We start from the raw sequence: 27,030 nt of genomic DNA on the forward strand, positions 1-27,030 counted from the left end.
CTAGAATCCTACCACAGTTCTAAAATCAACGCACAAAATTTGAGTTAGGTTGCGGGTTAGCGTTTGGGTGTGGGTGAGTCAAGTATTATTATATTCTTTATTTAATAATAATACTTGGCCCACCTTTACCCAAACGCTAACCCGCACCCTAACCCAAAAGGTGTTTCGTTGTGGTAGGATTCTAGACCAGCGCCGCGGTAAGTTATTGCAAATCAACTGTCCTACAAAGCGTGCCAAAATTGTTTCACGTAAAAAAAACTTACCGCATTTTCCCCAAGCCTTGGTTGTTTCGGAAAATCGCCTCGTGGTCTCAGTCACGTGGTTTTCGGTTGCCCTGCGAACCGCGAAACTAATCACGCATGTAAAAACAACAAAGTCGCTAATTTTGTTTTAATTATATTTTTACTGGGTTTAAAACCGTTTCGAGGCCAGTGGTTCTTAATATTTTCCTTGCTGCACCCCATTAAAATCATCAAACCATTCTCGCACCCCTTTAAAATCACCAACCAATTCTAGCACTAGCTTCGAGAACTGCTTGAATTACAAAACTATTGTGATTTTATTTTTATATAAGTAACTGATAACACAGTAACGCAACACCAAGATGCGAATTAGTTTTACATTTAACTGAGCAAATAAATAAATCATAGAACGGTAACACATTTTCTGTGCATGATTCAGTACCCCCGCACCCCCTTGGAACAGTTGTCGCACCCCTTGTGGGTGTAAGCACCCCTGGTTAAGAAACCTTGTTCTAGGCAAAGTAATAAGTCAAGCTCGAGTGTTCGAATGAATTGGTTTTGTATAGTAGAGAAAATGCTGTCTTCAAGTCTAACCTTGTAAAATTCTTCTAAAGTTTACCGTGTATATATTTCTCGGAGATTTACACATTTGTAGTATTATGTCTGCAACATTGTATTAAGGACATTTCGAGTAATCATGTCCTAAAAAAAATATGACCTATTTGGTGTTTAAATTATATGTAAATAATATTTTAACTCGTTGAGTGGAATATCTGGGTTTTCAATTCAAAGGACTTTATAACTACGCTTTTCTCTTAATTTGTAACAAGCTCTATTATTTGACTGATTGGTGTTGAATATAATTTGGCCTATAATTTGGCCAAATAATGTCTTTTGCGACAGGCTGTTTCCGTGTTATGCAGTTGGTAGCCAGAAATTTGGATATTTGAAAAGATATTCGCACGGTTTTATCGTTGTTGTTTTTTACCTTAAAAGTTGATTTACATTTATCAAATAATTAATATTAGTACAATAATATTTTATTATTATCGCAAGATTAGTCGAAACAGTCGTCATTAATACACAAAATGGCGATAAAATATATAAAATGTCTGACAATTACAATTTTTTATGACAAACAGGTGAAACCTATAATTTTAACGTTATCCCACAACACTTCAACTTTAATAGTTCATCTTTCAAAATGGACATTTTTACGGCGGTTTTGGGTTTTATGTGGTTGATCTATTTCTGGGAAACATATCTGGGAAAAAGACAAGTAAGTGCTTTTACACAAATATTGGCATAAATTAGTCCTGCTAAATTGAATGTTATTGCTCAACGACTTTGACGATTTTTGGGCGCTCTTTCACTATTGTACGTAAAAATTAATAAAAAAAAAATTTTCTTCAAATGCCGCTTACCACAACGCATATTGTTTGGGTTAGGGTGCGGGTTTGGGTGAGGGTGGGTCAAGTAATATTATGTTTATTATTAATAATAACTTGACCCACCCTCAACCAAACGCTAACCCGCACCCTAACCCAATCAATATGCATTGTGGTATACGGCATTTGAAGAAATTTTTTTTTTTATTAATTTTTGCGTACGATAGTGAAAGAGCGCCATTTAATGTTATTGCTCAACGGCTTTGACGATTTTTGCAGCATGACATTTACTTGAACGTGAAAGAACTCCCGAAAGAACTAACATCTGTGATCGACAAAGATGTGTTCGAGAAATCTCGGCAGTACGCGATCGACAAAAGCAAATACGGTTTCTGGCATGAGCTGTATTCACAAATTGAAAACACGGTAATTATTTTCTTGTTATGTATTTGTTTTTTGTTGCACCGAATATGTAATAATATAAATTACCTTGACCCTTAAGTGTCAACCTTAATTCCTGATCAGTAACAGCGGAGTATCAAAGTTAGCAGTTAAGGTCAGGCACAATTATAAGAACTTCAAAGATATATATGTATATATGTATTTTGCCAACAAAGGCATCGTCATTACTGAATAATTGTTTATTTAAATATACTTTTAATTGCGTCTGAACTGAATTGTTAGCTTTGCTGGAGTATTCTGATGTATGTGTTTATAACTTTGTATACCAGATTCATAAATCTAGCTGCATTCAATAAGACCCCTATAATATAAGCTATACTCACAAATTTATACTGTACAAAGTATAGCATGTACATTGTACACCTAAAGTTTTTTTTTTAACACACCAATCCTGTAACCCTTAAAATGATATTACAAACATCAAATTTTAACTCGTCTTTCATTTTTTAAGTAGTGCAAAATTAAACACAAGTTTTTAGGTAATAGTAAAATGTTTTGGAGTTAACGTTTTTCAGGCACTGGTCTGGAATCTTACCACAGCATTAAAACAATTAGCACACAATATTTGGTTTATGGTGTCGGTTTAGGGTGGGGTTTGTCAAGTACCTTCCCAAACGCTAACCTACACCCTAACCCAAATAATGTTCGTTGTGGTAGGATTCAAGAACAGCACCGTTTTTTGTTGCTGCCAATATAAAAAAGTTTTTGTTAAAACATGCTTTCAACATTTATAATTATTTGGAAAACTGTTGAACCATTGTGTTTTGTTATCGCTGAACAAGGTTGTCAAATCATTTCCCGGATTTTAAATCATTTTTTTCCCTTTTTAGGCTATTTTATGGTTTGGAGGACTCCCTTTACTTTGGCTCCTCTCTGGTACAATTGCAAACAAGATGGGCTTCAGTGAAGATTATGAAGTAAGGCTTCAAAAATTAAATTATTTGCTATAGAGATCGACCGGTATCACTTTTTCATGCGGATAATGATACTCGATTTTTTATGCTTTTGCATATCGATACCTGATACTTAGACCAGTTTTTTTACACTCATGAAATATGGTCAAAATTTGAAATATTAGGAAATAAAATCCAAATAAATTTCAGTTTATTTGCCTATATTTCTTAAAACTTAGCATGGGGCTAAACAATTTAAAAAAATATATATAAATTTGTTTGTTTTTCTAGCAACAACTATCTTATACTTTTGTCAGAAAATGTCAGCAAAATTTACTGATACCGATATATCGGTCTCTCTCCAATTTGCTGGATACTAAAATTATTTTTAGACGTAACAAATTTTGTTTCCGGCACCAAACAATTAATAAAATTAAACTTTAACAAAAAAATATGAACAAAAATGTAATATTGTGCTGCATTGTATTTCTAGATAGTTCATTCATTGGTGTTTGCTGTGATGGGGAGTCTTATCAGTCTTATACTTGATCTCCCGTGGACTCTGTACTTTACTTTTGTTGTGGAGGAGAAACATGGATTTAACAAGATGGTAAGTTGACAGAACGACTTGCTTTTTATTAGTTTTTTTTGTATTAAGTGGTTTAATTTTTATTGCACTTAAGTCACTGTTTTTAACTTATCATGCTAGCACTGTCTTAAGTTATTTGCTTAATTTTATTGCACCTAAGTCAATGTTTTACAACTTTACAACGTTACCCCTCTTTTGCCATGTTTAATAACTGGCCAGTAAAAATTAATTAAAGTAAAAAAAAGTGTTCAAACTAAATTAATTTTTTGAAATAACATTTTGGAGTTTAGTGTTACAGCCACTGTTTGAGTTATCTTATCACTGTTTGTACAGACTTTAGGTTTCTTCCTAAAAGATCTTGTGAAAAAGACTTTGGTGTCCCAGGCAATTACCCTGGTCTTGACTGCAATCATCATTTACATTGTAAAAATGGGAGGCGACTATTTCTTCATTTATGCATGGCTCATGGTCTTTGTCATTACTATGGTAAGTTTGTTTATTGTGCATTTGGTTGAATTTGTTTAATATTTTATGTTGATTATAAACTTGTGTAATATTATTCATTTTGTTATCTAAATTCTTGGTGAAAAAATACATTGCTACTAATAAAAAAATTTCAAGGTCGTTCATTTACTAGTACCATGACTTTTTTTTTTCATTTGTATTAACAGCCGATACTCTGTTTTTGATTTAGGAAATTAGTTTAAAATTTGATATTCTAATTACGTCTTACTACAACCTCCAACCAATATGCTCCAAACTTTTAAAATATTTTTATAATTAACTGACTTTTTTTTTTAATTTTCTGGGCTGTAGTGTTCTTATGATAAGGTAATGATTATCCAAGCCTGAAAATGTCCCAAATTTTTTGTTTAATTATGAATGTTAAGAAATTCTTTTACGATTTTCACTTCTTAGGCTTTGAATTAAAACATAAAGGTTGGTTAGCCCAATATATATAGTTTTTAATGTTTTTAGGTGTTAATGCATGTTTATCCTGAGTACATTGCCCCTCTGTTTGACAAATACAACCCACTTCCCGATGGTGAACTGAAGACAAAAATTGAAGAACTTGCAGCTTCACTTGACTTTCCGTTGAAAAAACTTTATGTTGTTGAAGGTTTGTCATTTACATATGTAATTTTCTTACGTCATACCTAAATAAACTTTTATCTAAATGTTATAAAGTTTTACCTAAATAAACTTTTTGCTCTATTTGGAACTCATGTGCAATTTGCAACCAAAATTTGGTTTTTAAAATGTTGGAAAAGTGAAAAATTACACTTGTCTTTTCAAATAAAATTTTTTTTTTTCGCCTTAAGTATTGTGGAAGTATATATTTGTTGAGTTTTTTCGTTCTAATCTAATTCAGGAGGGCGAAAAACATTTTGGATAGGGCTTTCAGTTCTTCATACTCCATGTTTTTCTTGGTATTTTAAACAGCAGACAACACTCAGCCAAACCAGGGTGCATTTTACAGTTTAGTGGTTGCATTTTTTGGAAAAGTGGTTGCATTTCTTGGTTTTTGTCAAAATTTATTTCTGCTTCAAAATCTTGCAATGTTTGTCGGTTATCTTTAAACTTAGTTTTTGCAACACACTAATTTCACTCGTTAAATGGTCGGAAATAGTCTTCTTGCGGTCGGAAATAGTCTTCTTGCATACTTTGTTTTCTGTGTTTGTAGGTTCGAAGCGCTCAGCACACAGCAATGCTTACATGTACGGCTTCCATAAGAATAAGCGAATAGTTTTGTACGATACACTTTTGGAGGACTACACACCTGTAGGAAGAACTGATGCAGATGCACCTGAAGATAAAAAAGTATTGAAAAAAACATAAACTGTTTATTAGATGATGTTTAAAAAGTTAAGGCAAATTACATGACAGCCATTTATATATAATATTTAAAGTAGTATATCAGTGTCTGCCATTTTTAGATTAATCTCTATCACTCTTTTTGTTCACTTTTTTGGACCGATACCGATTTTTTTATGTTTTTTGCCAACCAAAACCTGATACTGATTATTTGATATTTTTTACCTGAAATATTCTCAAAATTTATTTTTCAATAAAAATAAAATTCAAATAACTTTTTAGTTTATCTACCCATACCTATGAAACTCTTATTTTTGCATGTTAACACACGATGCTAAACAAAAAATTGCCAAACAAAAATTAAAAAGTTTTTTTTTCTAATTTAATATTGTTGTTATGCAGGAAAATACAGAATCTAAAGAGGAGGGAGATATTCCAGGTTTGTAGTAAAAAGTACTTTTATTTTTATATATTTAAATTTTATTGTTTTCTTCTTTCACCAGTGCCAACTAAAAATAATAATATAGATTAATTTGAAACTCATTGTTTTGTGGTATAGCTATTTCCAACATTATCTCAACCTTTTTTCATCTTCTTCATCAGAAAAGGCGCAAAAGGATGAAGCGGGAGGATCCGGAGAACAAGAGGATGATAAGAAGAGCAAGAAGATCGGATGCAACACGGAGGAGGTGGTGGCCGTGCTCGGACACGAGCTTGGACACTGGAAGTTCTCGCACATGCTCAAGAACCTCGTCATTATGCAGGTGAGTTAAACGCTGTTCCTTTTTTTGCTTGTCTTTTTTGCTTGCTCGTATTTCTAAGGCTTTTACTTTGACTTAAATTCTTTAAACAAATATTTTTTTTTTTCAAAATATTTATGGGTGTCCAAAAAAACTCGTTCTTATTGTTAAATGTTACCAGGGACCCCCTGAATTAAGATGTAAGGCAAAAAAACTGAAAAAAATAAAAGCAGACACTTAGCCATCTTTGAGTTTGGCAACTTAAGTTTAAATTCCATCTTAAGTTTAAATTCCATTGCTTCTCGTCTTTCATCCATAGTGACTGACAATAAACTTTGGGCACAATGGTTCGAGGTTGTAGTTAAACGTAGTAATAATATCATACTTCGATATTGTTTTATACGTCTAACTAAAACCTTCAACCATTTATACTCCAAAAACAAGTTAAAATGTTATTTCCAGGGCAGCATTTTGCTTTCGTTCTTTCTCTTCGGCAAACTGATGAACGTTTCACCGATTTTTGCCGCCTTTGGGTTCGTTGATCAACAACCTGTCCTTATAAGGCTCTTCGTGGTCTTCAGCTTTATATTCTCGCCAATCAACGAGGTAAAATTACATAACCGTGTCTGTTTTCCTACCACTGCATATTCTTATTTCTAAAAGTGATCATTATCTTTGGAGAAAGTGATGTTTTTCTAAGTTTGGGTTTAAAACAATACTTGTTACAAGCAGGGCTTTTTTAAGGTTTGGTTTGGGTGACCGCTAAGTAGTTTTAAGAGACCGCAAGTGTTTCATTTAAATACAAAAAAGTTGCAAGTCCAAAATTTGGGATACCGCTGGAGACGGTCCCCCAAAACACCTTAAAAAACACTGGTTACAAGTACAAAATCTTCAGCACATTTAGAATAATAACACAAATATATTGGCAACCAGTGATGTAAATTAGTCATTTTGGAATCACGTATGTCCCACCTAAAGTAATTTGTGGAATTAGTCATTTTGAAATGACATAAGTCCCAGTAAAGTCATTTGTGGAATAACTTAAGTACAAATCAAGTTTAAAAAAAAAACAAGTCAAGTGCCAATCCAAGTTAGTTGCCCAAGTCAAGTTATTTCCATGTCAAATCATTGATATACACAACCGGTAAAAATCAAACGATAAACGATAAAAAACGGTAAAATCAAATTTAAATTATAAGCAATAATGCAACTATCAATAATAATTCGCTCCGATTATGAGCAATTTATTCAGCTGAAAAAATCATGAAAAAAATAGAAAATAGCCTTTTTTTTTTACAAATGTTTAAAGAAGCGTAAATTAAGGTTTTACTTTAGTTGACATTTGCGTTGAAATTTTTTGACATTAAGACAAACTCAAATGCTCCAGTCAACGCTTATCCTAGCTTGCCAAAATTTCGCGTAAACTGAGCTAACAAACAATATTGTGTACTGAGCTATAAAACTATCTAGTTCAGTGGTTGTCTACCTTCGAGGCCCATTTTGGTTGCATAAAAATTCTTGTGGCCAAATAATTTTTTTGACATGTTATTTTTAAAAGACTTGATTTTTAAAATAACGTTTACAACACTGCAAACTGTTGTCCAAAAATAAACGTTTTCAACTCTTAATAAAATTTAGCCGAGAAGATTCATATTTCAACCCTTATACCTGATATATCAAAATCTACTCTTTGAAATTTAAAAAATAAAATATTTACACGGAACATCAAACAAACGGATAAAGACACAAAATTGAAAATTTGTTTTTCAACTAGGTTGAGTCGTTTCTCATGCACATTCTGAGTCGTCGCTTTGAGTTCCAAGCCGACGAGTTTGCGGTCAAGTTGGGTAAGAAGGAGCAGCTCAAAACCGCCCTGCTCAAACTGTTTAAGGTGGGTAATTTTGTGCAGCAATGTGTGAGTTTTACGGGCTTTCATGTGCTGGCTTTATTTTCGTAAAAATGGAACAAAATACGCCCGAAATATATCAATATTCTGTATTTCACTATCATCGTCATTTTTATTTCTTTTAAACTAGATCTAAATGATGTGTCACAAGCCTACTTTAAAAATATTGACAAGTGTCCAAATTTTTAAGTAAACCGTGGAAGAAAAATCTCTAAAATTAATACAAATAATTATTTTCCTTTTAGTAACATTTTTTCAAATTTAGGTGAAAATCTTACAGACCCACTTTAAGCAAAAAATCTCAAAATACTGAAAATATCAGAATCCTAACATTTTTAAACCTTTTTTAAGCCAATGTACGTACGTCGTACGCGGTTGTATAAATTCTTAACAAAAACTTGTCTGTGGCAGGACAATTTAAGCTTTCCAGTGGCCGACTGGCTCTATTCGGCCCGCCACTACTCACACCCACCTCTGCTGGAACGACTGCGTGGAATGGACCGAATAAAACACAAGTCCGACTAGTAGCAGCTGCTGTGTGGAGCTCATATGATCTGCAGTGTTCACTTTAGCGTCTGACCCTTGGAATAGCAGTTTATTGTTAAAAAGGTGGCAGCGGTGTTTTATTGTTGCACACGCGAATACACGTATTGTGAAGGGTTGTAACATAACGTCCAACTATCTGTGTCCGTTGTTTATCTGCTGTAGGCGAACTTGGGACTCGACGGAGTAGGTTTGTTTTGTCAGAGTCGGTTTGTTTTGCTGAAGTGGGACTCGGGGCTCGACGGAGTCGTTTTTTTGCGCTGGAATTGAATTTGGGACTCGACGGACTCGGTTTGTTTTGTTGGAGTCGGACTCGAGTAAGAGCACGTAAAACTACCCGAGTCCGACGTGCGCAGTACCACATTTTCCAACCATGTTGGGTGGATGGATGAATTATGTGACGCCCATATGACTGGCCCGGAGTCGGACTCGGGTTTATTTGGTTGGCAGGAGTCGGACTCGCATCCCTGGTAGCCAGTGTTTTCGGTGTTAAAAGTAAGCCGACATTGTCCGGAGTAGATTCACTGCGGTACGGTAAAAGAAGATGTGTAGGAAAAAAATATAGCCTACCTACTTACCAGGCCATGACCAATTTTCAACACGAGAACATCCCACTATCTCCTGAATGTATTTAAACACGACGTCGAAAAATAACCTCAGCTTAGGTCAATTTCTAGAAGTTTCGTAATGACGTAACTTTTTGACGTCATCTTTGAAAAATAACATGCCTTCCGGTAAGATTTGACAAATCAACGGCCGTCTGTCACGTTTTATCAGAATGTATTTTGAAATCGAATTTTCCAAGATAGCCTACGTCTGCGATTATAATCTAAGCTAATTTGTTTTGCTGGCTTGGCTTGTTTAACTGTGGCCAGCCTCCGATCTGGGGTTTGTGTTTGGTGGCATGGCCACGTGCCCCCTCCACTTTACTGTGGCCCCCAAAATAAATTAGGTAGGCAGAATTGCGTCAATTACACCGAAGAAAGTTTTATTTAAGCAGCCTTTTGGAAAAAACACATATAAAAAGTGATTCGTTTATAAACAAAGATAAAGGATATAGTAAAGAGCGAAATGATTAGAATAGATCGGTCAAATCACGGCAGGCCTACACAACAAAAGCCGCGCCCAAACTCACTAATGTAATTAAGAGCTGCTAAGAAATTCCCCGATTCTAGTTAGCGTCTATAAAACAGAAACTAGAATTTAGCTTTTAGGCCTATACCTATCAAATAATACACGTAGTCATATCAGCCAATTATTTCGAGGATATATATTATACTTTTTTCCACTATAAAGGTTAAAATAGGCGCTTTCGTCACACTAAAATTCGACTGTGATTTTTAATTAAAGATTTTTAGGTTTGAATTTAGTTTAATCAAATAGGAATTTCACGTCCAAACATATATGCTCGATTGCTTGTGGTAGTTTTTTTTTCTCAACAAGTAGGCCTATATGTCCAAATGTTTTCCACACACAAGCAAACAGTTAATTATTTCCTATTCCGTAGGCTTATTTCAAAATAAGATGGTTTTAAAAAACGTCTAATTTTCGATTTTTGAAACTGATGAATTCAGAACGGCTTGCTAGAAACTTGTGAGTGGTACGCACGAGTTTTCGTCAGTTGAAGAATCCTCTACGGCACGTTGCACTACGTCGTACAAAAACCTGTATTGCTCCTGAAACAATGAAAAGTTAAACAATATTAGTTGAGGGATTTAACAAGCTTTATTGTTAGCGCTGTTTTGTACTATTTGAAAAAGTATAAACCACTTATAGGAATTCTGTTTGGGGAGGTATACAAAGTTTCACAGATGTTTCATGACGTTACAACATGACGTCATGCAACAGGTTGCCTTAAATATTGTTTTTTCCGGTCGAACTTATATGCGAATGTGAACGCATTGTATTTATTGTAGGCTATAGGCTATCAGTAATACTTCTAACTAAAACAATTATTACAGACGAGAAAAAAGGAGTCAGACAAAGGAATTTCTTAAGTTTCGGGGTTTGTAAACACCCTTAAACCTATTTCAACTCAGAACTGGCTAAACTAACTTGAACAAAGGATTCGTTAGGCAATGTCAAAATATCAATAAGCAGTAACCCGTAACTCTTATAGTCTTACAGCAAATTTTTAGCTAAAACTGACTTACCGCAGTTGATACCATTCCTTCTTTTTCGTCCCTCAAGTCCTTGACAGTCCTGCACACGTCCACCCTTCCACTTTTTACCGCTTCTATAAGCTCCATAGCAGCGATGAACGTCCCTGATCTTCCGCAACCGTCACTGGAGACAAGAATAAACAAATCAAAAATTAAACTCACTCCGTCGTTTAAATTGTTTTTTCGATAAAGTGTCTTAAAACGTTAAGTCGCCGTTTCCTGCGGACGGCAACTAATAACTCGACAAAAAAAAAACAATCTCTAGATGTAACGGAGATCTCACGTTTTGATAATTAAGTAAAATTGTTATCTGATGTATAGGGCCGTAACACAACCTAAATCTCTATATTTACTCTTGTAAGTTATTGTTCACCGCCACTTAACACAGTAAAAAAACGTGGGGAAATTTTAAATAGCTGCACACGTTTTACCAACAAGCTCTGCACTGGCAGTTGGCAGCGATAGTTGGGGATCAGTGTTTGAACTTAACTTAATGCAAGGGGGTCTTTCTAGCGGACTCCAGAAATTAGAACACTCACCATCGTCGGAATAAGACCAAAATACAACTGTAACACCTAATAGAATAAGGTTTCAATCGAACCTCTTTGGTGCACGTGAGCTAGTCTTATTCTAGTCCACGAGGGCCTAATTGAAATGTTCATGTATTATTCGGTGCCAAAGGAAATCCAGCAGATGACGTTGCAGTATTAACTTGACATAAATTAATTATTCAGAGGTTTAAACACTAGTTTTCAGTAGCTCAAAACAAAGTTTTCACTCGGATAGCGATGCTAATAATTTATGGAAAAAGGTAAAGCATACGCGATCAGGTACCATTGGCGTATTTTTATGGCGAATTACTCAAATTTTAAAATAAAACGCGCGAAGGTAATTGTAGTATTTTATAATGTACCGGTCACCATTTCGTGTCGTCTATTGTATCAACTGTTGTGTACATAAGTATTCCACTTATCGTGTGCTGAAGTTGTGCTGGTTAATTGTCAGCAACGATAATAAATCTGATTGCATCCCTAAAAGTGAGTGAGACGCTACAGTAATATTTTAAATATGTCCTATGACGCAAATATTTGCTTGGGAGTAAAACGGCTTAGATATAGTAGACTCAGATCAGATAGCTAATTTAACCCTTTCCTTTGAAGCGCGAAAACGTTGTTTTGGATTGCAAACATTACCAATTATTTGGTACCAAATAAAACCCAACTCGATAGTATAGTACATGTATCGGTTTTATAAACATTTGTAATGTTTGTCAATGACTTGACTTGACTTAAGTCTTTTGAGCAAATGACTTGACTTGACTTAAGTCTTTTGAGCAAATGACTTGACTTGACTTAAGTCTTTTGAGCAAATGACTTGACTTGACTTAAGTCTTTTGAGCAAATGACTTGACTTGACTTAAGTCTTTTGAGCAAATGACTTGACTTGACTTAAGTCTTTTGAGCAAATGACTTGACTTGACTTAAGTCTTTTGAGCAAATGACTTGACTTGACTTGACTTAAGTCTTTTGAGCAAATGACTTGACTTGACTTGACTTAAGTCTTTTGAGCAAATGACTTGACTTGACTTGACTTAAGTCTTTTGAGCAAATGACTTGACTTGACTTAAGTCTTTTGGTCAAATGACTTGACTTGACTTAAATCTTTTGAGCAAATTACTTGACTTGACTTAAGTCTTTCGGACAAATGACTTGACTTGACTTAAGTCTTTTGAGCAAATGACTTGACTTGACTTAAGTCTTTTGGTCAAATGACTTGACTTGACTTAAGTCTTTTGAGCAAATGACTTGACTTGACTTAAGTCTTTTGAGCAAATGACTTGACTCGAGGTAAAACTAAATGTTTTCATTAGACAATTAATTATTCATGCAAAGGTTACTTGGTTACTTATCTTAATTTTTAATTTTTAAATCTTCAATAATTTGCTGGCCATTCATTGCATTTATGTTATTTTACTGGAAAATATATTTCACAAATGACTTGGACTTAAGTCATTGCAAAATGACAATTGTTTACAACACTAAAGGTTTCAGTCATTACAAAGGACTTGTTTAAAAAACTGGAGGTTCTATCAGTTTTGATCAGATATTAATAAGACCCCTTCAGTTTTCAGCAAAGAGTAGAGGTCTGTCGATTCACTAATTGATTCAAAAACAAAACAGGAGATTTATAAACTCCTGGAAAAGCAAAAGAGTTGAGCAACAGCATCTTACACGCAGTGTATCAGCACAGATCCTTCATCGCTTTGATTTTGCACCGAATAAGCGAGTCGAATGATTTCTCCAACTCCGGGCCGAGTCTTGTCTTTCCAGTCAGTCAATTGGAATTGTGTCACCTTAAGCTGAATAAATTACTGTTGTTTAGGTCTATGTTCACATCAAGCAAATGAAAGCGCTGGTTAGCGGTTACTACCTAAATGATACAGTTAATCGTTTATGGAATGGTTGTCATTAAACTACTTCGTAAAGTCATACTAAAATAATATTGGAAATGTTGAGAGATGACGTCAAAAAGTTACAAAACGTAATGTAACAACGATGCCTTTATATCGTTTAAATTGCCAATACTGTCGTTTTCAATGTTGTAACGAGACGCACAATTAAGGTCTTTTATCTAAAGTTTAATAAATCGGGCTAAGATATACTAACAGAACCAGATTGTAGCGTAAAAGTTTTGCATTTACTTAAAAATTGGCATAATATCACGTATGCTATATACATTGTTCAAGTAAACAGTAATAGCCTACTCTCTAAAATGAATTGACTTGTCGGTAACACAAGTAAACCCAAGCCAACAAAACAGTTTATCACAGGTCGTTTGTTTTAAAACGCACCATACATTCGCGTGTATGTTATAGAAAAAGACTCGTCACCTCTTTGCCATCTGAGAGAACTTTTATCTTTCTCTCGACGATATTCTTCTCATCAACTTCGCTCAAGAGTTCGATTCCAACTTCCCCGAACTTTGACGTTCCGCCAACCTCCCCAGGCCAGTAGCGTAACATCGGCGAACCAACCTGCATAAACAAACAGAATCAAGTACAAAGCGTTTACTTCAATTACAAGTTGTTGCATACAGTTGTGCAGTGAAGAAAAAAAAATATCATTTTTAACTCTTTTTCCGTTTTCTCTATTTTTTCATTTTTAGTTACAAGTGTTATAACACAAGGTATATTAAACTGCCGTAAAAGTAGGCGATTGAACATCAACAAGTTTGTTGTTGATTAAAAACATGTCTTATTTCTTTTAGTTTTTCGATTTTTTAATTCAATTTATAGCTTAGTTACAGTCTTTTTTATTTAACAGCAATCATCTGCAGTTTAGAGGTTAGTTTTAATTTTTAAGGCGAGGTTGTAGTTCGCACTGTGATTTAGTATTCTATGGTACAGATTTAGGGGAATTTCTGTAACGGTTTTTTAGGTGAATAACGAACGAAAGAATAATCGAAAAACATCACCAGTCGTAATACTTACAGCGTTTTTTTCACCGACAGGTCCAAGCTTGACGATTGTTTGTGACTTGGCGTTACAAACCAGCCTCCAAAAGTTTTCGACACTCTGTTTTGTGGAAGGCCCCTTCACCGCCATAACTTTGTCCAAACAACTCATCTAAAATATTAGAAAGGTTAAAGAACATACTTAAGGAATAAAAAAATATTTCAATAAACCTACCGTAATAATTGCGCCACTATAGGAAGTTTCTTTGTGGTGGGCAGTGGCTGGTAGGATTATTTCATAGTCTTCATCTGTAAAACATAGACAGTTATTTTATATTTTAACGGCGATTTGGCCTGTGTACCAGCTTAGCTACAATTAGACAATGATTAATCTCTTGAAGAGTAACAGTTCGATTTTATCCACCTGTTAAAGGCGAACTGACACAGACTGTGTTGGGAAAAACTTGATAAAGATGCAAGCAGTAATGCAGAATAATAATCCAACAATTTGGAATACGCATCTATGTTTTCTAATGGATTTAAATAAGTTATTTAATAGACAGACACGCGTGTACCCTAAAGATTAATAAAAATCGATGATTATCACATTGCCAATATATCGCCTTACCCTCAGAACTGTCATCGCTATCATCTTCGTCAAAGTTTGTATCAGTGACTGTTTCAAGCTTTTTAAACTCGAGCAGATATCCCGCCTTGTTGTCCGACCCTAGTCTGCAAAGCATGAAATTCAAGCGGCTATTAGCAAGTGCCATTCTTGGAATCTTCTACAAATTTGACTGAAAATTTAGATATCATTTTTAAATCACTATAAGTACACTACAGGCTGCGACTCCCAGAAACAACCATTCAAATATCAATCATGTGGTCTTAATAAATCGGTTGAAAACCGGGGCACCAAAAAATATTTTTATGTATTTCCTATTTGTTAGGTCAAAATTAAGTCTTTTAAATATATATTAGCATAGATTGATTTTTGAATCGTTTTTTAGAAGAACCCCACAAAGTTTATCTGTAAAAAAATATATTGTAAGGAATAGAAATTGGTAGGTTTAGATTGACAAACATAAAGTTCATCAATTCCACAACACGATTAGCGTTTGTAAGGCGGCTTACTTGTCTAGCCTTTCGATCTTGCTGTAAATCTGTGAAACGTCGAATTCGGTCTCTCCAAGAAGATGAACTTCGGCCACAAGTTTGTGTAGGAACAGGTACTGAGCCTGGCAAGCAACACAACATAATACATCTGACACTCTAAATAAGAATGTCTTTAGTTATAAGGTAGCAGTTAATAGTAATAGATATTATCATAAACATTTTAAAAAGTTGTTTTCATCGTGGTTAGAGATTAATCTATTTGATGCTACTTTTAACATGTATTTTTATCCGGTCTATTAGAGAAACATTTAGCTATCAGCCAGTGGTAATTATGCTGTTAGATTTATTGCTAAACATCTCAGTCTGTGGAGCATAATGGTTGGAGGTTGTAGTATGACGTAATAAGAATATCAAAGCCCATACAGAAGTAGGTATCATTTTGAACGTTTCGAATAACTCTTTATTCATTTTCACGTTCAAAATGAGACCTACTTCTGTATGGGCTTTGATATTCTTATTACATCTCAGTCTGTGATTGTTTAGTTTATTCTCTAAAACAGGGGCGGGCAACTTCTCCGGTCGGCGGGCCAGATATGGAAAAATAAAGTACTTGGCGGGCTGGATTAGGTACTGCCAAAACTTGCATGTTTTGGCGCATAATTGCAGCTAAAGTTGTACTATTTAAACACAGCAACACTTTTATTGCACATCAAACATACTGCTTTTCAGGCAGATTTTGTCATTCGAAAGAAAATTCTGATTATTGCCGACTTGAGTGAAAATGTACTTGGGAATCCAATCCTTGTTAAATTCGAGACACTCTTCGCCAAACTTACGATTCTTAGCAAATCAACGGGAAAATATTTATTTTAAATTCTAAATATAATTAACACAAAACAAAGAATCTGAAAACACCAAGAAAACAAAGAACTAAACAATAATTAGCTATTACTATTATTTGTGGCAGAATGTGGCCGCGGGCCAAAACCGGAAACTGTCTGCGGGCCGCTCAAAATCCCGCCGCGGGCCGTATGTTGCCCGCCCCTGCTCTAAGACTTAGCTAGAACGAATATAAAATATTTTAACAGCATAGTAAGCAGTGGTTATGAGTATTGATGTTAATGTTAAATGAATTAATATAGGATGACTTTCTTTGTTTTAAATGTGGATAAGACAAAGGGGACATGACAAAACAGACATAAAAAGGAGATGATAAGTAAATAAAACAAAAAAACGAAAGCTAAAGGCCTCCTCCAGTGTTTATGAGCCACTAGGCCTACATTAAATAACGGCTTAGAAATACAAAAAGGCCTGCTGTGTTCTGTGTACGTGATGTATACGCGGTAACCTGGCGCATTTTCCAATATTAACGACCCATTTATGATTCACATCGTTGAGCATACGCGAGTAGCGCGTTGTGCGTTTTAACGAGAAGGCGGGTTTGCAAACAAGCAAGCGAAAGCAATTGGTCGTTCAGCGCACCTCGCTAACAATAATTTACTGCTAGGAAGCGGAATTTTTTAAAGCATTTTGCTAGGGTTTGTTGTTTTGTCGTTAATAAAGCTTTTAATGCCGAATCCAATGATCTCACATAGTCTGAAGCTAAGCTTGTTTAAAACCCCTCGCTGAGAACAATTCACTGGTAGGACGGGAATTTTTTAAATCTTTTTGCAAGTTTTTTTTTCTTGTCACTAAAGGTTTAACGCGCAAGCCAGTGATCTCCTTTAGTCTATGGTAATTGCCTCTATGCTGTGTTGGTCGTTTAAAACGCATAACGGACAACAGTTTACTGTTGCTAAGGGGTAATCATTGCCTTTATTAGTGGACTTTGATTTAATACTCGACGATTTACGAGGCTGGCACGACGAGGATATTGCAAAATGTCAAACAAACACTTAAATGTCGGAAGTTCATAACGTGAGTTTAATATCAAGGTTAAGATTCTATCAAAGCACCTACAATGTCACTTGTGCCTCTCATATGGAAACCATTTTAAGCAAACAATTCATTGTGTGTCCCAACCAGGGCTTTGGAGCAGTCGTAAATGTTAAACGGCTCCGGCTCCAGCTCCGGAGCTCTCTTTTATCATAGGTTAACTCCAGCTCCAGCTCCGGAGCTTATTGATATCACTGCTCCGGCTCCATTACGACAAAAACTGAGGGGCTGAACACTTTATTTGCAATATCTAGCGTTTCAAAATATTCACAAACGAAACACCACAATGGTTAGTTAGAAAAGGTGCGGCTAAGAGGCAACAATTCCTAATTTTGTGAAGAGTTGCTGCTAAATTATGTGAATTCAGCTATTAGTGGAAGGCTAGTAGCATATCATCTTATGAAATATATCGGAGCCGGAGTTATTTTTTAAACAACTGGCCCCAGCTCCTGCTCCAGCTCCATTTAAATTACACGTAGAGCTCCGGCTCCAGCTCCAGCTCCGTTAAAAATGCACGGCTCCGGGGCTCCGGCTCCACGCTCCTGCTCCGGCTGGTCTCAACACAGCTTTATTATCACACTTGTTTTACTAACTTTCACTTTGTAAACGGTTAGATTGGAACTTGATTATTTTGAAATTGTTTGCAACACTAAGGGAACTGTAGCTAATTTTAGATTTTAGTTCAGCGCGATATTTCAATGTTTTTTAATTATATTACGCAGTGACGAAAACTCACGGCCGACTGAACCATCTCGGGTCTTTGACGTCTCATCTCGAGCACGCACTTAAATACGTTCACTTCTGACGTATCTTTCATTTCAGCTCGAAGGTTGTCGAAGCCAATAAAGGTGCCTGTCCGACCCACGCCAGCGCTAGAAACGCAAAATTTCAAGTGTTAAGACCAGTGGTACTCAACCTTTTTTCTGTCGTGGCCCACTGGTTAAGAACTGCTGATTTAAAAACACAACTAACAATGGGTTTAGAATGTTACACAATTTATTGCAAACTTTAGAAGTGTTCAAAATTATATGTGGAATATTTATTTTAACATTAAAGGTCTCGGATTGACAAATATCCACGCTGGAAATAACAAAATTTTTTTAAGAGTTTATAGTGTTACATAGTTTATTCAAACTTGAGAAGTGTTCTAAATGATTGGTAAATATTTACCTTAACGTTAAAGTTCTCGTTTTATACGATTTCAAACAAGACTAAACTTCAAATTTGTAAATTCAACTTCTTTAGGGGACAACGCCAAGCCTTAAATTTGAGTTGCCAGTTGTCAAAAATTACTGGGCTAGAGGAAACATATCATTTTAAAATGGCTTTTTGCAACACTCGTGACCAAGCCTGTTATGGACAAGTTGAAACTGTTATGGATAAGTAGTATACGGCTTATAACGCCGTTAAAACCAATTAGGTAAAACTGAACGATAATCGAGTAATTGTGTTGTTAAATATTACGCATTTTGAGACATGTGCTATAGTCATTTCGCACCCTGCGGTTTATTAGTGTTACATAACCCGTGGTTGGTTTCGTTTCATTCTTTTCACTTCATTGCTTTGATCAATTCTATGCCTTATTTGGACGAGTAGTCTCTTGCGTCCAATGCACCGTTATTTTCTCACCTGCAGTGAACCACGATGGGCGCCGTGGAATTGGCGTCTGTGTGTTCGTTAGTGACGTGCTTGTGAAGCCTGAGGAACCCCGTGGTGGCGTCTGGTACACCGTGGTCGGGCCAAACCACAAAGTGGAACTGACTCAGCTCTCGGACCTTGAAACATAGTTAGGAGAAAAAATTTCACACAAATAGACTTTAAAGTAAACTACAAGCTTCCAAGCATAATGTTTAAAGGTTTGTAGAAAGAAGTAGTAAGAATATCAAAGCACGTATAGAAGTAGGTATTATTTTGTAAACGTTTGAATAACTCTTCATTAATTTTCAACATAGAACAAAGAGATATTCGAAACCTTAAAAGTGATTCCTACTTATGTATGGGCTTTGATATTCTGAGCCTACTATGTATGAATGACAAATGTTTTTGGTTTGAAATTGGAAATATATCTTCGATTTGGAGTTGTTAGAAATATATCGCATTAAAATTCAATACTTTTTCAAATCACAATTTAAAAAAAGTTTTTGAATTAAAATTCAAAAGAGTGTTTCCAATTTGAATTGAAAAACGATTATAGTGTTTGAATTAGGAAGCGTTCTTCTACAACACCTATGCATCGACATGAAAGAATTGAAAAAAGCTCCATCTAACACCTATTCCTGTCAAGGCTCCTGGTCTATATAAGGAATATTATCGTTACCGGTTCGTAAACGTTTTTCTCGTTGCTCATGTTGAACTTGCGCAGAACGTAGCTGGGAAATTTCTTTTCTTCTATGGCCTCAACCTTCACTGATCCGTACTTTGCCTTCTCACCAACTCCCGGCCAGTATTCTTCGCATTTCCTCTGCAAAAGTTCGAAAAAAATGGTCATGTTAGTATTACTCAGTGTTGTAAACAAGTCGTTTTGAAATGGTTTAAGTCAAATGTAAGTCATTTGTAAAATAACTAAAGTCCAAGTCAAGTGTTTTTGAATAAATAAATAGTCGAGTTCCAGTAAAGTCATATTTAGAACAAGTCAATCCAAGTCAAGTTGTTGTCATAAAAAATGCAAGTTTGTGACAAAAACAAGAACTGAATAATGTGTGATTCCAAGTAAAACTAAAACAGCAACATTGCTTTTTTGCGTTGCCTAGGCCTTAAAAGAAATGACAAACCAATTCGCTTGACACTATTTTGTGCAAATTTAAGAACAAGGATATTCTTTGGAGCATAATGGTTGGAGGTTGGAGTAAGACGTAATAAGAATATCAAAGCGCATACAGAGGTAGGTATCATTTTGAACGTTTTGGTGTTGAAAATGAATAAAGAGTTATTCGAAACGTTCAAGATGATACCTACTTCTGTATGGGCTTTGATATTCTTATTACGTCTTACTACAACCTCCAACCATTATGCTCCAAAGAATATCCTTGTTGTTCTTAAATTCGCACAAAATAGAGTCAAGCGAATTGGTTTGTCAGGGATTTGTTGATTGTTAACAAAGATTTGGCAATACACGTTTCCACAAAGTGACACAAGTTTGCTTATTTTCAACTCCCAAAAAATGTCCGGAAAGTTGTTTTTTCTACATTGAACAAAAAATGTTTTGTAACGACTAAATTCGCGATAAGATTGTCACTAATTCACGTTACCTTTCCCTTTTCGACGGGGTTAGTGAGCATGACAATGATGGAAGACCTCTCCTGCCAGATCATGGACCAGAAGTGATCAACAGTGGCCGGCAAAGGACCTTGGCTGGCAATGAACTTCTTCGCCTCGTAATAACCCTTTTGCAATGGAAAAAAAACGAAATGAGCTTGGAAATAAATATCAAGGCCAAATTTCTCTAGTAAATTTCTTTTTTTTTTCTCTAGTAATTTTCTTTTTTTTTTTATATAATGTATCGAGAAAATTAGTTTAGACTAAAAAACAACATAAAATTTATTTGTAATGTAAACTTTATAGGCTCATACTGGTTCCGTAAGCAACTGATATTTTAGGGTTGATTTAAAAAAAATGAGTATCACCCTTTGATTTTTTTAATTTGTTTTGGAAATTCGAATTTTCAAATTTGCAAAATCAATGTTATGGGGATGAGCAGTGGTTTTCTTTATTTTTATTATTGTTTTCCATCGTGACTTTTGTAAACCGCAATATGACGAAAGCGACTTTTGTTTTTTAAAAATAAATGATATCATTTTTCAAAAAAAAACTAAACATTTCCCTATAAATTTAGTCGTGTAGACCCTAGTATGGAAATACACAGCAGGCGTGGCCACAATGTAATTCTTGGAAACGGCGTTTTACAATGTTTGAACTGCCACCTTTGAGTTGTATGAACAGATGTGACGAAGCAACAACCTTAATACTTTCGCTTTTTGCTAATATAAAATTTAAGAAAGGTAAATGGCCTTAACCTTGTATTTGGTCTGCATTTATTTTCCAATTTTTAGTTAGGCCTTCACATAAATGTATTTGTTTTCTTGTGTGGTGTCATTTACCTTAAATAAGGCGACTTACGTAGGTCGTTAAAACGTTGGAAGGAAAAAAGCACTACCAGTATTTTTATTAAATTATGACTGATGGCAAACATTTGATGAAAGTATATTTTAAGTCGCAATTAAATGCTACCTTTTTTCCCTATAGTAGGAATATCAAAGCCCTATTTTCAACGTTGCGAAATATCTCCTTATTCATTTCCAACATCTTGAAGTTATTCATATTATAAGAGCTGGGAACATGTAGTCTATAATAGAAACAGGTTTTACTAATAGACCAGGATGGTTTGAGGTTTTACTAGGAATATCGAAGCCATATATATATGTACATGTAGGTAACATTTTGAAGTTAGAAATAAATCAAAATATACTTGAAACGTTGAAAATTGGGATTTAATATTCTTCCTAGGTTTTACATTCCTTCACTTTAACATTTCACAACAATTATTTCTGTAACGTCAATATAAGAAGCACTTACATCGATATAACTGGCATTGACGTAATCATTTGCTTCCGAATCCAACTTAACCCGGTTGTAGTCATCTGTAACAAAATATTGCTGGTCGCAAAACAACGTTTAGGTGAGACCTATTACGGGACAGACATTTGCATCTTAAATAAAGTGACATACTCATTCGATTGGTTTACTTAAAGTGTCAATGAGGCTAAATCTAAAATACATAGCACGTAGTGGTTGTCACAGTGTTTACGTGGATTAAAATTAAATAATAGTGAAAATAATTACTCAAAATATTCGCCAACTTAATTATGCACTTGCTGATGTTTACATCAAAACAGAAATCACTCAGGTAGAAAATCCACAAATATTTGTCGTTTTCAAATAAAATTTAAAGGGTTTACATTTTTTTCATTTAGGTTATTCACCAGAAAATTTGTTATTTCGTAGAAAGTGTGCAATAAATATTTTTTTTCATTATTTTGTGTCGCAATTTAAAACAAGTTTGCAAAATACTGGTTTAAAGGGCCAGCATTACATACAGGACGCACACTTACAACTCTATATTCCAATCAGCCTGTATTACTGCGTATCAAAAGTTACACCAAATACTGTTTAACTCGTCATTATATGAACTTACATGGAAAGATGTTGATAAATCTGTTGAGGGAAGCGTTGTCTGAGTCCTTTGCCGCCAGAGCTGCCCGACGATGCTTCTTAACTTCGTCGACCAGTTTCTGCAGCAATAAGTATAGAACATTGCAAAGCCAATAAGGTTGAGTAAATATAAGGTTGAGTAAATCGACAGCATATCAAGATACTGCGATGGCTTTCGGTGTACTATCGATACGGAAGCCGTAATCGTTGGTCACAAAGCAACTTCCGAGGGGCTAGATCACAGATGTTGTTAAACACATATGTTTGTGTGTGTCTTTCATATCAAGATACTGTTGATTTACTCGACCTTTTTGGCTTTTCAATTTATTATCAAGTATAAAAAACATTGTAAATTGTCATGCAGCATATAAAAAAGATACGTGCTTGCTAAAACAGAAGGTATTAGCCCAATGCGCTTCGAATTAATATTTTACAAAAGTACCTCACTCAACTACAGATTACGTTTTTATGACATTTTGGGTCATTTCACTTACGTGGCGAAATTCCTGGTTAAGTATGTCGTCATTTTCCTGCGCCATGTTCCTGTACGTCCGCATGGTGGCGCTAAGCGGTATCTTGTACCGTAGCAAGTCACCGTCGTTGTCGCCAATGTCTTCGAAGGCCACATTGTCGTACAGCATCTCACCACCTTAAAATTAATGCCTTTTCTTTGGTTTTTACTAACTAAAAAAAGTCAAACATAGTAAGAACATATAAACTGTTGTTACCAGGCATAGTAATATAAATCAAAAAACAGATCCTCTGGTAGTTTTAATTCTCTACCAACGTCAGGGTGAATGACACTGAAAAATATTTTTTCTTTGTGTGCTTTCCATTTATTGTACGAGCGTTAAGTGTCATTCACGAAGGCGGCTTGCATAGGTTGCCGAAACGTTGGTAAAGGAATTAAAATTACCAGAGGAGCTGTTTTTTGATTATATATCAAGAGTGGTCTATCAAAGCCCATACAGCAGTAGGAAACATATTGAATGTTTCGCTTAACTCTTTATTGGTTTTCAACATGTATACTTACTTCTGTTTGGGCTTACTACGTCTACAACCTCCAACCATTATGTTTCGAAGTTAAAATAAAGTAAAACTGAAATAAGGGGTGAAGGTGTAGTGGTTGTGTTCTTCCAATTTGCCAAAAAGTAGGCCGATATGGTCTGAAGTGTAGCCTAAGTACCGGTTCAGACCAAGTCCCCGGACAACCAATCACCATTAAGGAGCTAGTGCCACCACTTGATTGGTACCAACCGTGCTTCATCAAGTCAACCTACATTACTATAGTATTTTTTAACGTTGACCTGATGAAGCACGGTTGTGGGAAAGCTTGTCTAGAATTCAATACAACTTGCCTTTGTTTATAGTGCCACCTGGTTATTCTACTTAGAATTAGACAAATACGGCTGTTTACAAACAATAATTTATAACAGGTTAAACAATATTTCTCGTATAGGCCAAAATAGAAAGACAAAGGCACAAGAAAGTAAAAAAAAACTTTAAAATCAGCTTATTACTGCAAATACTTACCTCGTCTGGTTTCTGGAGAGTCTTGACTTGACAAAGCCGACCTAATAAGAAATATTGCACTTTAATCAAGATTACAATTATTATCGTTGCAATGCTGTCAACTCATAATGTCATACTTAAAAGGACAACAGGCAATAGCTAAATAACCAGCATATGCAGGAGAATGGAATCGTTTCATATAATTTTGAAAGCAAAGTACCGCATGGCGTATAGGAAGTGTCGATCTTAATTCGAATGTGGTCTCATTTATTACGTCATCAGAACACGATTTTCTTTCTATTGATGTCATATGGTAAACATAATATTTAAGTGTAGCGCGCCCGTGTCACTGAAAATTAAATATAAAAACTGATAACATTTGCAAACTGCAGTCGAGTACTCTAGTCGAAAAAATCAGACATTAATAAAATATCCTAAAAGTGATTTCCATTTTCATATTATCTACCACAACTATACAAAGTTCAAAATAATGATTACAATTTAAATGTGCAATAGTAATGGTATACAGGTTTTCAAGCTAGGATTGGTAATAGGGGTAATAGGCCAATTTTGTTTTTCGATTTTATAAAATACTTCGTAAGGTAGAGAAACGCATTGGATTGATTAGCAAGGATAACATAACGGCATCAGATCAGTTCGGTTTGGCGCTAACACAAACCTAGTATACCAATACTGCAACTTGGCATCAGGTATCGGCTTCGTCCAATGGTATATATTTTTTTATATTTATATTTTTGTCGCATAGGAACACTAAAAACGGATCTGTTCATAATCTTCAGTAGAAAGAGAGTGGCCCAAATAATAGATAAAAGATTCATTCTTTTATTAGCAAACGTTTCGGCAATTTATTTTGCCATCATCAGTGCAGTAAGTGAGGCTAAGATAAATATATATAGTGACTATATATAGTCTATATAGTGACTCGTTTTTATCTTAGCCTCACTTACTGCACTGATGATGGCAAAAGAAATTGCCGAAACGTTTGCTAATAAAAGAATGAATATTTTATATATTATTTGTCGCATAGATATCACAAGTTACGGGATCGTAAAAGAAGATGTCTTTTTATTTTGCCCGTGTTTGTTTTTAAAAAGTTTCGTCATCTAACTATGTTTTATTAAAATAAACGACGCCCGGTTAAAAAAAATGTTGTTACATTAAACCAAATGCTATATTAACCAAGTTGCATTTCGGTTTCACATCACATCTGTCCCCAATGCGATACTTCACGATTTTGTGTGTTTTCGAACTTAAAGCAGTAGAACCTTACTTTTTTCCACCACTGGGTGTCGTGAAGTATCTCGACCTCTTGCGTCTCACAAAAATGAACGCGATAATCCCGAGCAGTAGAATCGCCCCGATAACGACACCGGCCACCCAGGCCAAATCGTCCGGGGGAACCACCGGTTCTGTTTTGAAAGGTTAAAATAAGTTTTTGCAAACCAACAAAAAAACCTGTCAACATTTCGTTGAATACAAACATCGAGTTTTAACGTAGTGATAATCAAAGCCCTAACAAAAGTATTTTGTTTCGATTAAATGTTAAGATAATGTTTGAGGTTGTAGTGCGACGTAGTAAGAATATCAAAGCCCATGTAGAAGTAGTTAGCATTTTGAACATTTACAAAAAAGCATTATTCATTTTCAACATGATATACTTCTGTATGGGATTTGATATTTTTACTACGTCTTACCACAACGCAACCACTGTACGTTTTAGCAGGTTAAGCCGCGTCGTGAGTCACTAAAACACTTAGACCTGTACACTGAAAGCAATCGCGGACTCACCAAAGCTGTCCATCAATGATGCAATGATGCATGCAGGGCTGGCTAGAAAAACAACGAGCCTGCAGTGAGTTTTCAACTTACGACCTGCGATCAAATCGGGTCCCTCACTGCAGGCAAGTTGTTTTTCTGGCCTGCCCTGCGTGCATCATTGATCGACAGATTCGGCGAGTCAGCGAAGGCTTTTAATGTATTAATGATACGTAAGCCGTATGTTTAAAAAGCAGCTTCAGAAGAGCTAGATCACAGTTGTTGGACACATATGTGTGTGTATCTTTCACACTCAAACCTGTGCAGTGTTTTCCCTCCCACCCTTCAGCACACTGACATACGTAATCATCACAATCTGCATTAGGTTCACAACTTGCGTCATTGAAACATGGGTCAGGGTCGCAGATTGACTTCTCGCCACATCCAGATGGTGTCGTAAAGGCGTTTTCCAGCTGATCTGTAAATTGAAGATAAAATTACCGGACCATTGCAGAATTAAATTTCGGCCAAATTGTCTTAAAATTCTTGCAGTAGACTTCTTGATTTAATAAATTTTACTAATTGGACAATTGTTATGATGTCATTTTGTATCAAATCGGATCGTGGAACATTGAATAAATGAAACACGGGATATCGGTATCAAAATTAAATTCCAAATATCGGAAGTACCTATAATATCTAATAGATTTTCCTTAAAATATATTGCATTACACTTACCAATCAGCCACGGAGACTCCATGCGTCTTGCAGGCGGGAGCATTGCAGCAAGTGACAATGTAGTCAGACGAATTTAAGCAACTTAGCATCAAACGTTATAGCATCAGAATATACAAAGTTAGCTAACAAGACTCTGTGAAGATCAAAAGCACACGACGTTTGCATTGGGTTCAAATGATTATGCTTCAAGTTTGAACCAACCAAAACATTCCAACTAGGAGAAATCGATTTCTTATTAAATCTAATCATTGTCTATAAAATGAAGTGCATATTTAGCATTTACACGTTCCTTTGCGGAAATTGAAAATGCGGATAGTGTAAACAAACACAATAAAAAGCAAGATAACATGAATAACTGAATCTCTTTCAACTTACAAACATGATAATTTTCCAACTTACAAACCCCGAATAATAGTTATTTTGTTTTATAACTAGTAAACCAACATGGCATAGAAATATACTTTGCTAGCTAACAAGAACTCTGTGATTTGAAAGGAAGACAGCTTTTTCAATCGTTTTTATATCGGTTTGTTAAAAGATAATGATTTTTAA

At 35.2% G+C, this 27,030-nt stretch overlaps 3 protein-coding genes across 4 annotated transcripts in view; 1 reads left to right on the forward strand and 2 right to left on the reverse strand.

Annotated features, from left to right (window-relative positions):
- LOC146138817 (uncharacterized) overlaps window positions 1-289 on the reverse strand; it is a 42,662-nt gene extending 42,373 nt beyond the window's left edge. Inside the window, exon 1 of the mRNA XM_083393478.1 lies at window positions 264-289. The gene's annotated coding sequence lies outside the window, so the exon portion shown is untranslated. The remainder of the gene's footprint in view (window positions 1-263) is intronic.
- Window positions 290-1,415: 1,126 nt separating this feature from the next.
- On the forward strand, window positions 1,416-8,737 carry LOC146138818 (CAAX prenyl protease 1 homolog). 2 transcript variants are annotated; one of them, XM_083393425.1, is made up of 12 exons: window positions 1,416-1,521; window positions 1,910-2,056; window positions 2,923-3,009; window positions 3,479-3,595; window positions 3,908-4,060; window positions 4,553-4,694; window positions 5,259-5,395; window positions 5,792-5,828; window positions 5,993-6,153; window positions 6,592-6,735; window positions 7,904-8,020; window positions 8,447-8,737. In XM_083393425.1, the coding sequence occupies exons 1-12, from the start codon at window positions 1,447-1,449 to the stop codon at window positions 8,558-8,560; spliced, it is 1,431 nt and encodes a 476-aa protein (XP_083249551.1). In that variant the 5' UTR covers window positions 1,416-1,446; the 3' UTR covers window positions 8,561-8,737. The 2 variants fall into 2 exon arrangements, with proteins under 2 accessions (XP_083249551.1, XP_083249552.1); XM_083393426.1 differs by lacking the exon at window positions 5,792-5,828 and having other exon boundaries at window positions 6,007-6,153.
- A 1,424-nt stretch (window positions 8,738-10,161) lies between these two features.
- On the reverse strand, window positions 10,162-26,521 carry LOC146138819 (receptor-type tyrosine-protein phosphatase epsilon-like). The gene is made up of 19 exons (XM_083394699.1): window positions 26,479-26,521; window positions 26,060-26,218; window positions 25,256-25,394; window positions 23,986-24,026; window positions 22,947-23,101; window positions 22,436-22,532; window positions 21,817-21,881; window positions 20,493-20,627; window positions 19,562-19,705; window positions 18,874-19,019; window positions 17,981-18,116; window positions 15,328-15,431; window positions 14,822-14,925; window positions 14,429-14,502; window positions 14,231-14,365; window positions 13,631-13,774; window positions 12,972-13,099; window positions 10,732-10,864; window positions 10,162-10,254 (listed from the first exon to the last, which is right to left on the reverse strand). The coding sequence occupies exons 1-19, from the start codon at window positions 26,519-26,521 to the stop codon at window positions 10,162-10,164; spliced, it is 2,175 nt and encodes a 724-aa protein (XP_083250825.1).
- Window positions 26,522-27,030: the final 509 nt, after the last annotated feature.

This window comes from Ascidiella aspersa, chromosome 7 (genome assembly GCF_963924565.1).
Source record: "Ascidiella aspersa chromosome 7, kaAscAspe10.2, whole genome shotgun sequence".
Taxonomy (NCBI): domain Eukaryota; kingdom Metazoa; phylum Chordata; class Ascidiacea; order Phlebobranchia; family Ascidiidae; genus Ascidiella; species Ascidiella aspersa.

Bases quoted from the DNA above. Each gene is read 5' to 3' on its own strand.
- LOC146138818 (XM_083393425.1), top strand. From the start codon at position 1,447: ATGGACATTTTTACGGCGGTTTTGGGTTTTATGTGGTTGATCTATTTC. The intron at 5,829-5,992 runs GTTTGTAGTAAA...CTTCTTCATCAG, and splicing joins AGAGGAGGGAGATATTCCAG to AAAAGGCGCAAAAGGATGAA. The intron at 6,154-6,591 runs GTGAGTTAAACG...TGTTATTTCCAG, and splicing joins AGAACCTCGTCATTATGCAG to GGCAGCATTTTGCTTTCGTT.
- LOC146138819 (XM_083394699.1), bottom strand. From the start codon at position 26,521: ATGCTCCCGCCTGCAAGACGCATGGAGTCTCCGTGGCTGATTG. The intron at 10,865-12,971 runs GTAAGATGCTGT...TCTTGTCTCCAG, and splicing joins TCTGTGCTGATACACTGCGT to TGACGGTTGCGGAAGATCAG. The intron at 10,255-10,731 runs GTAAGTCAGTTT...TCATTGTTTCAG, and splicing joins AAGGAATGGTATCAACTGCG to GAGCAATACAGGTTTTTGTA.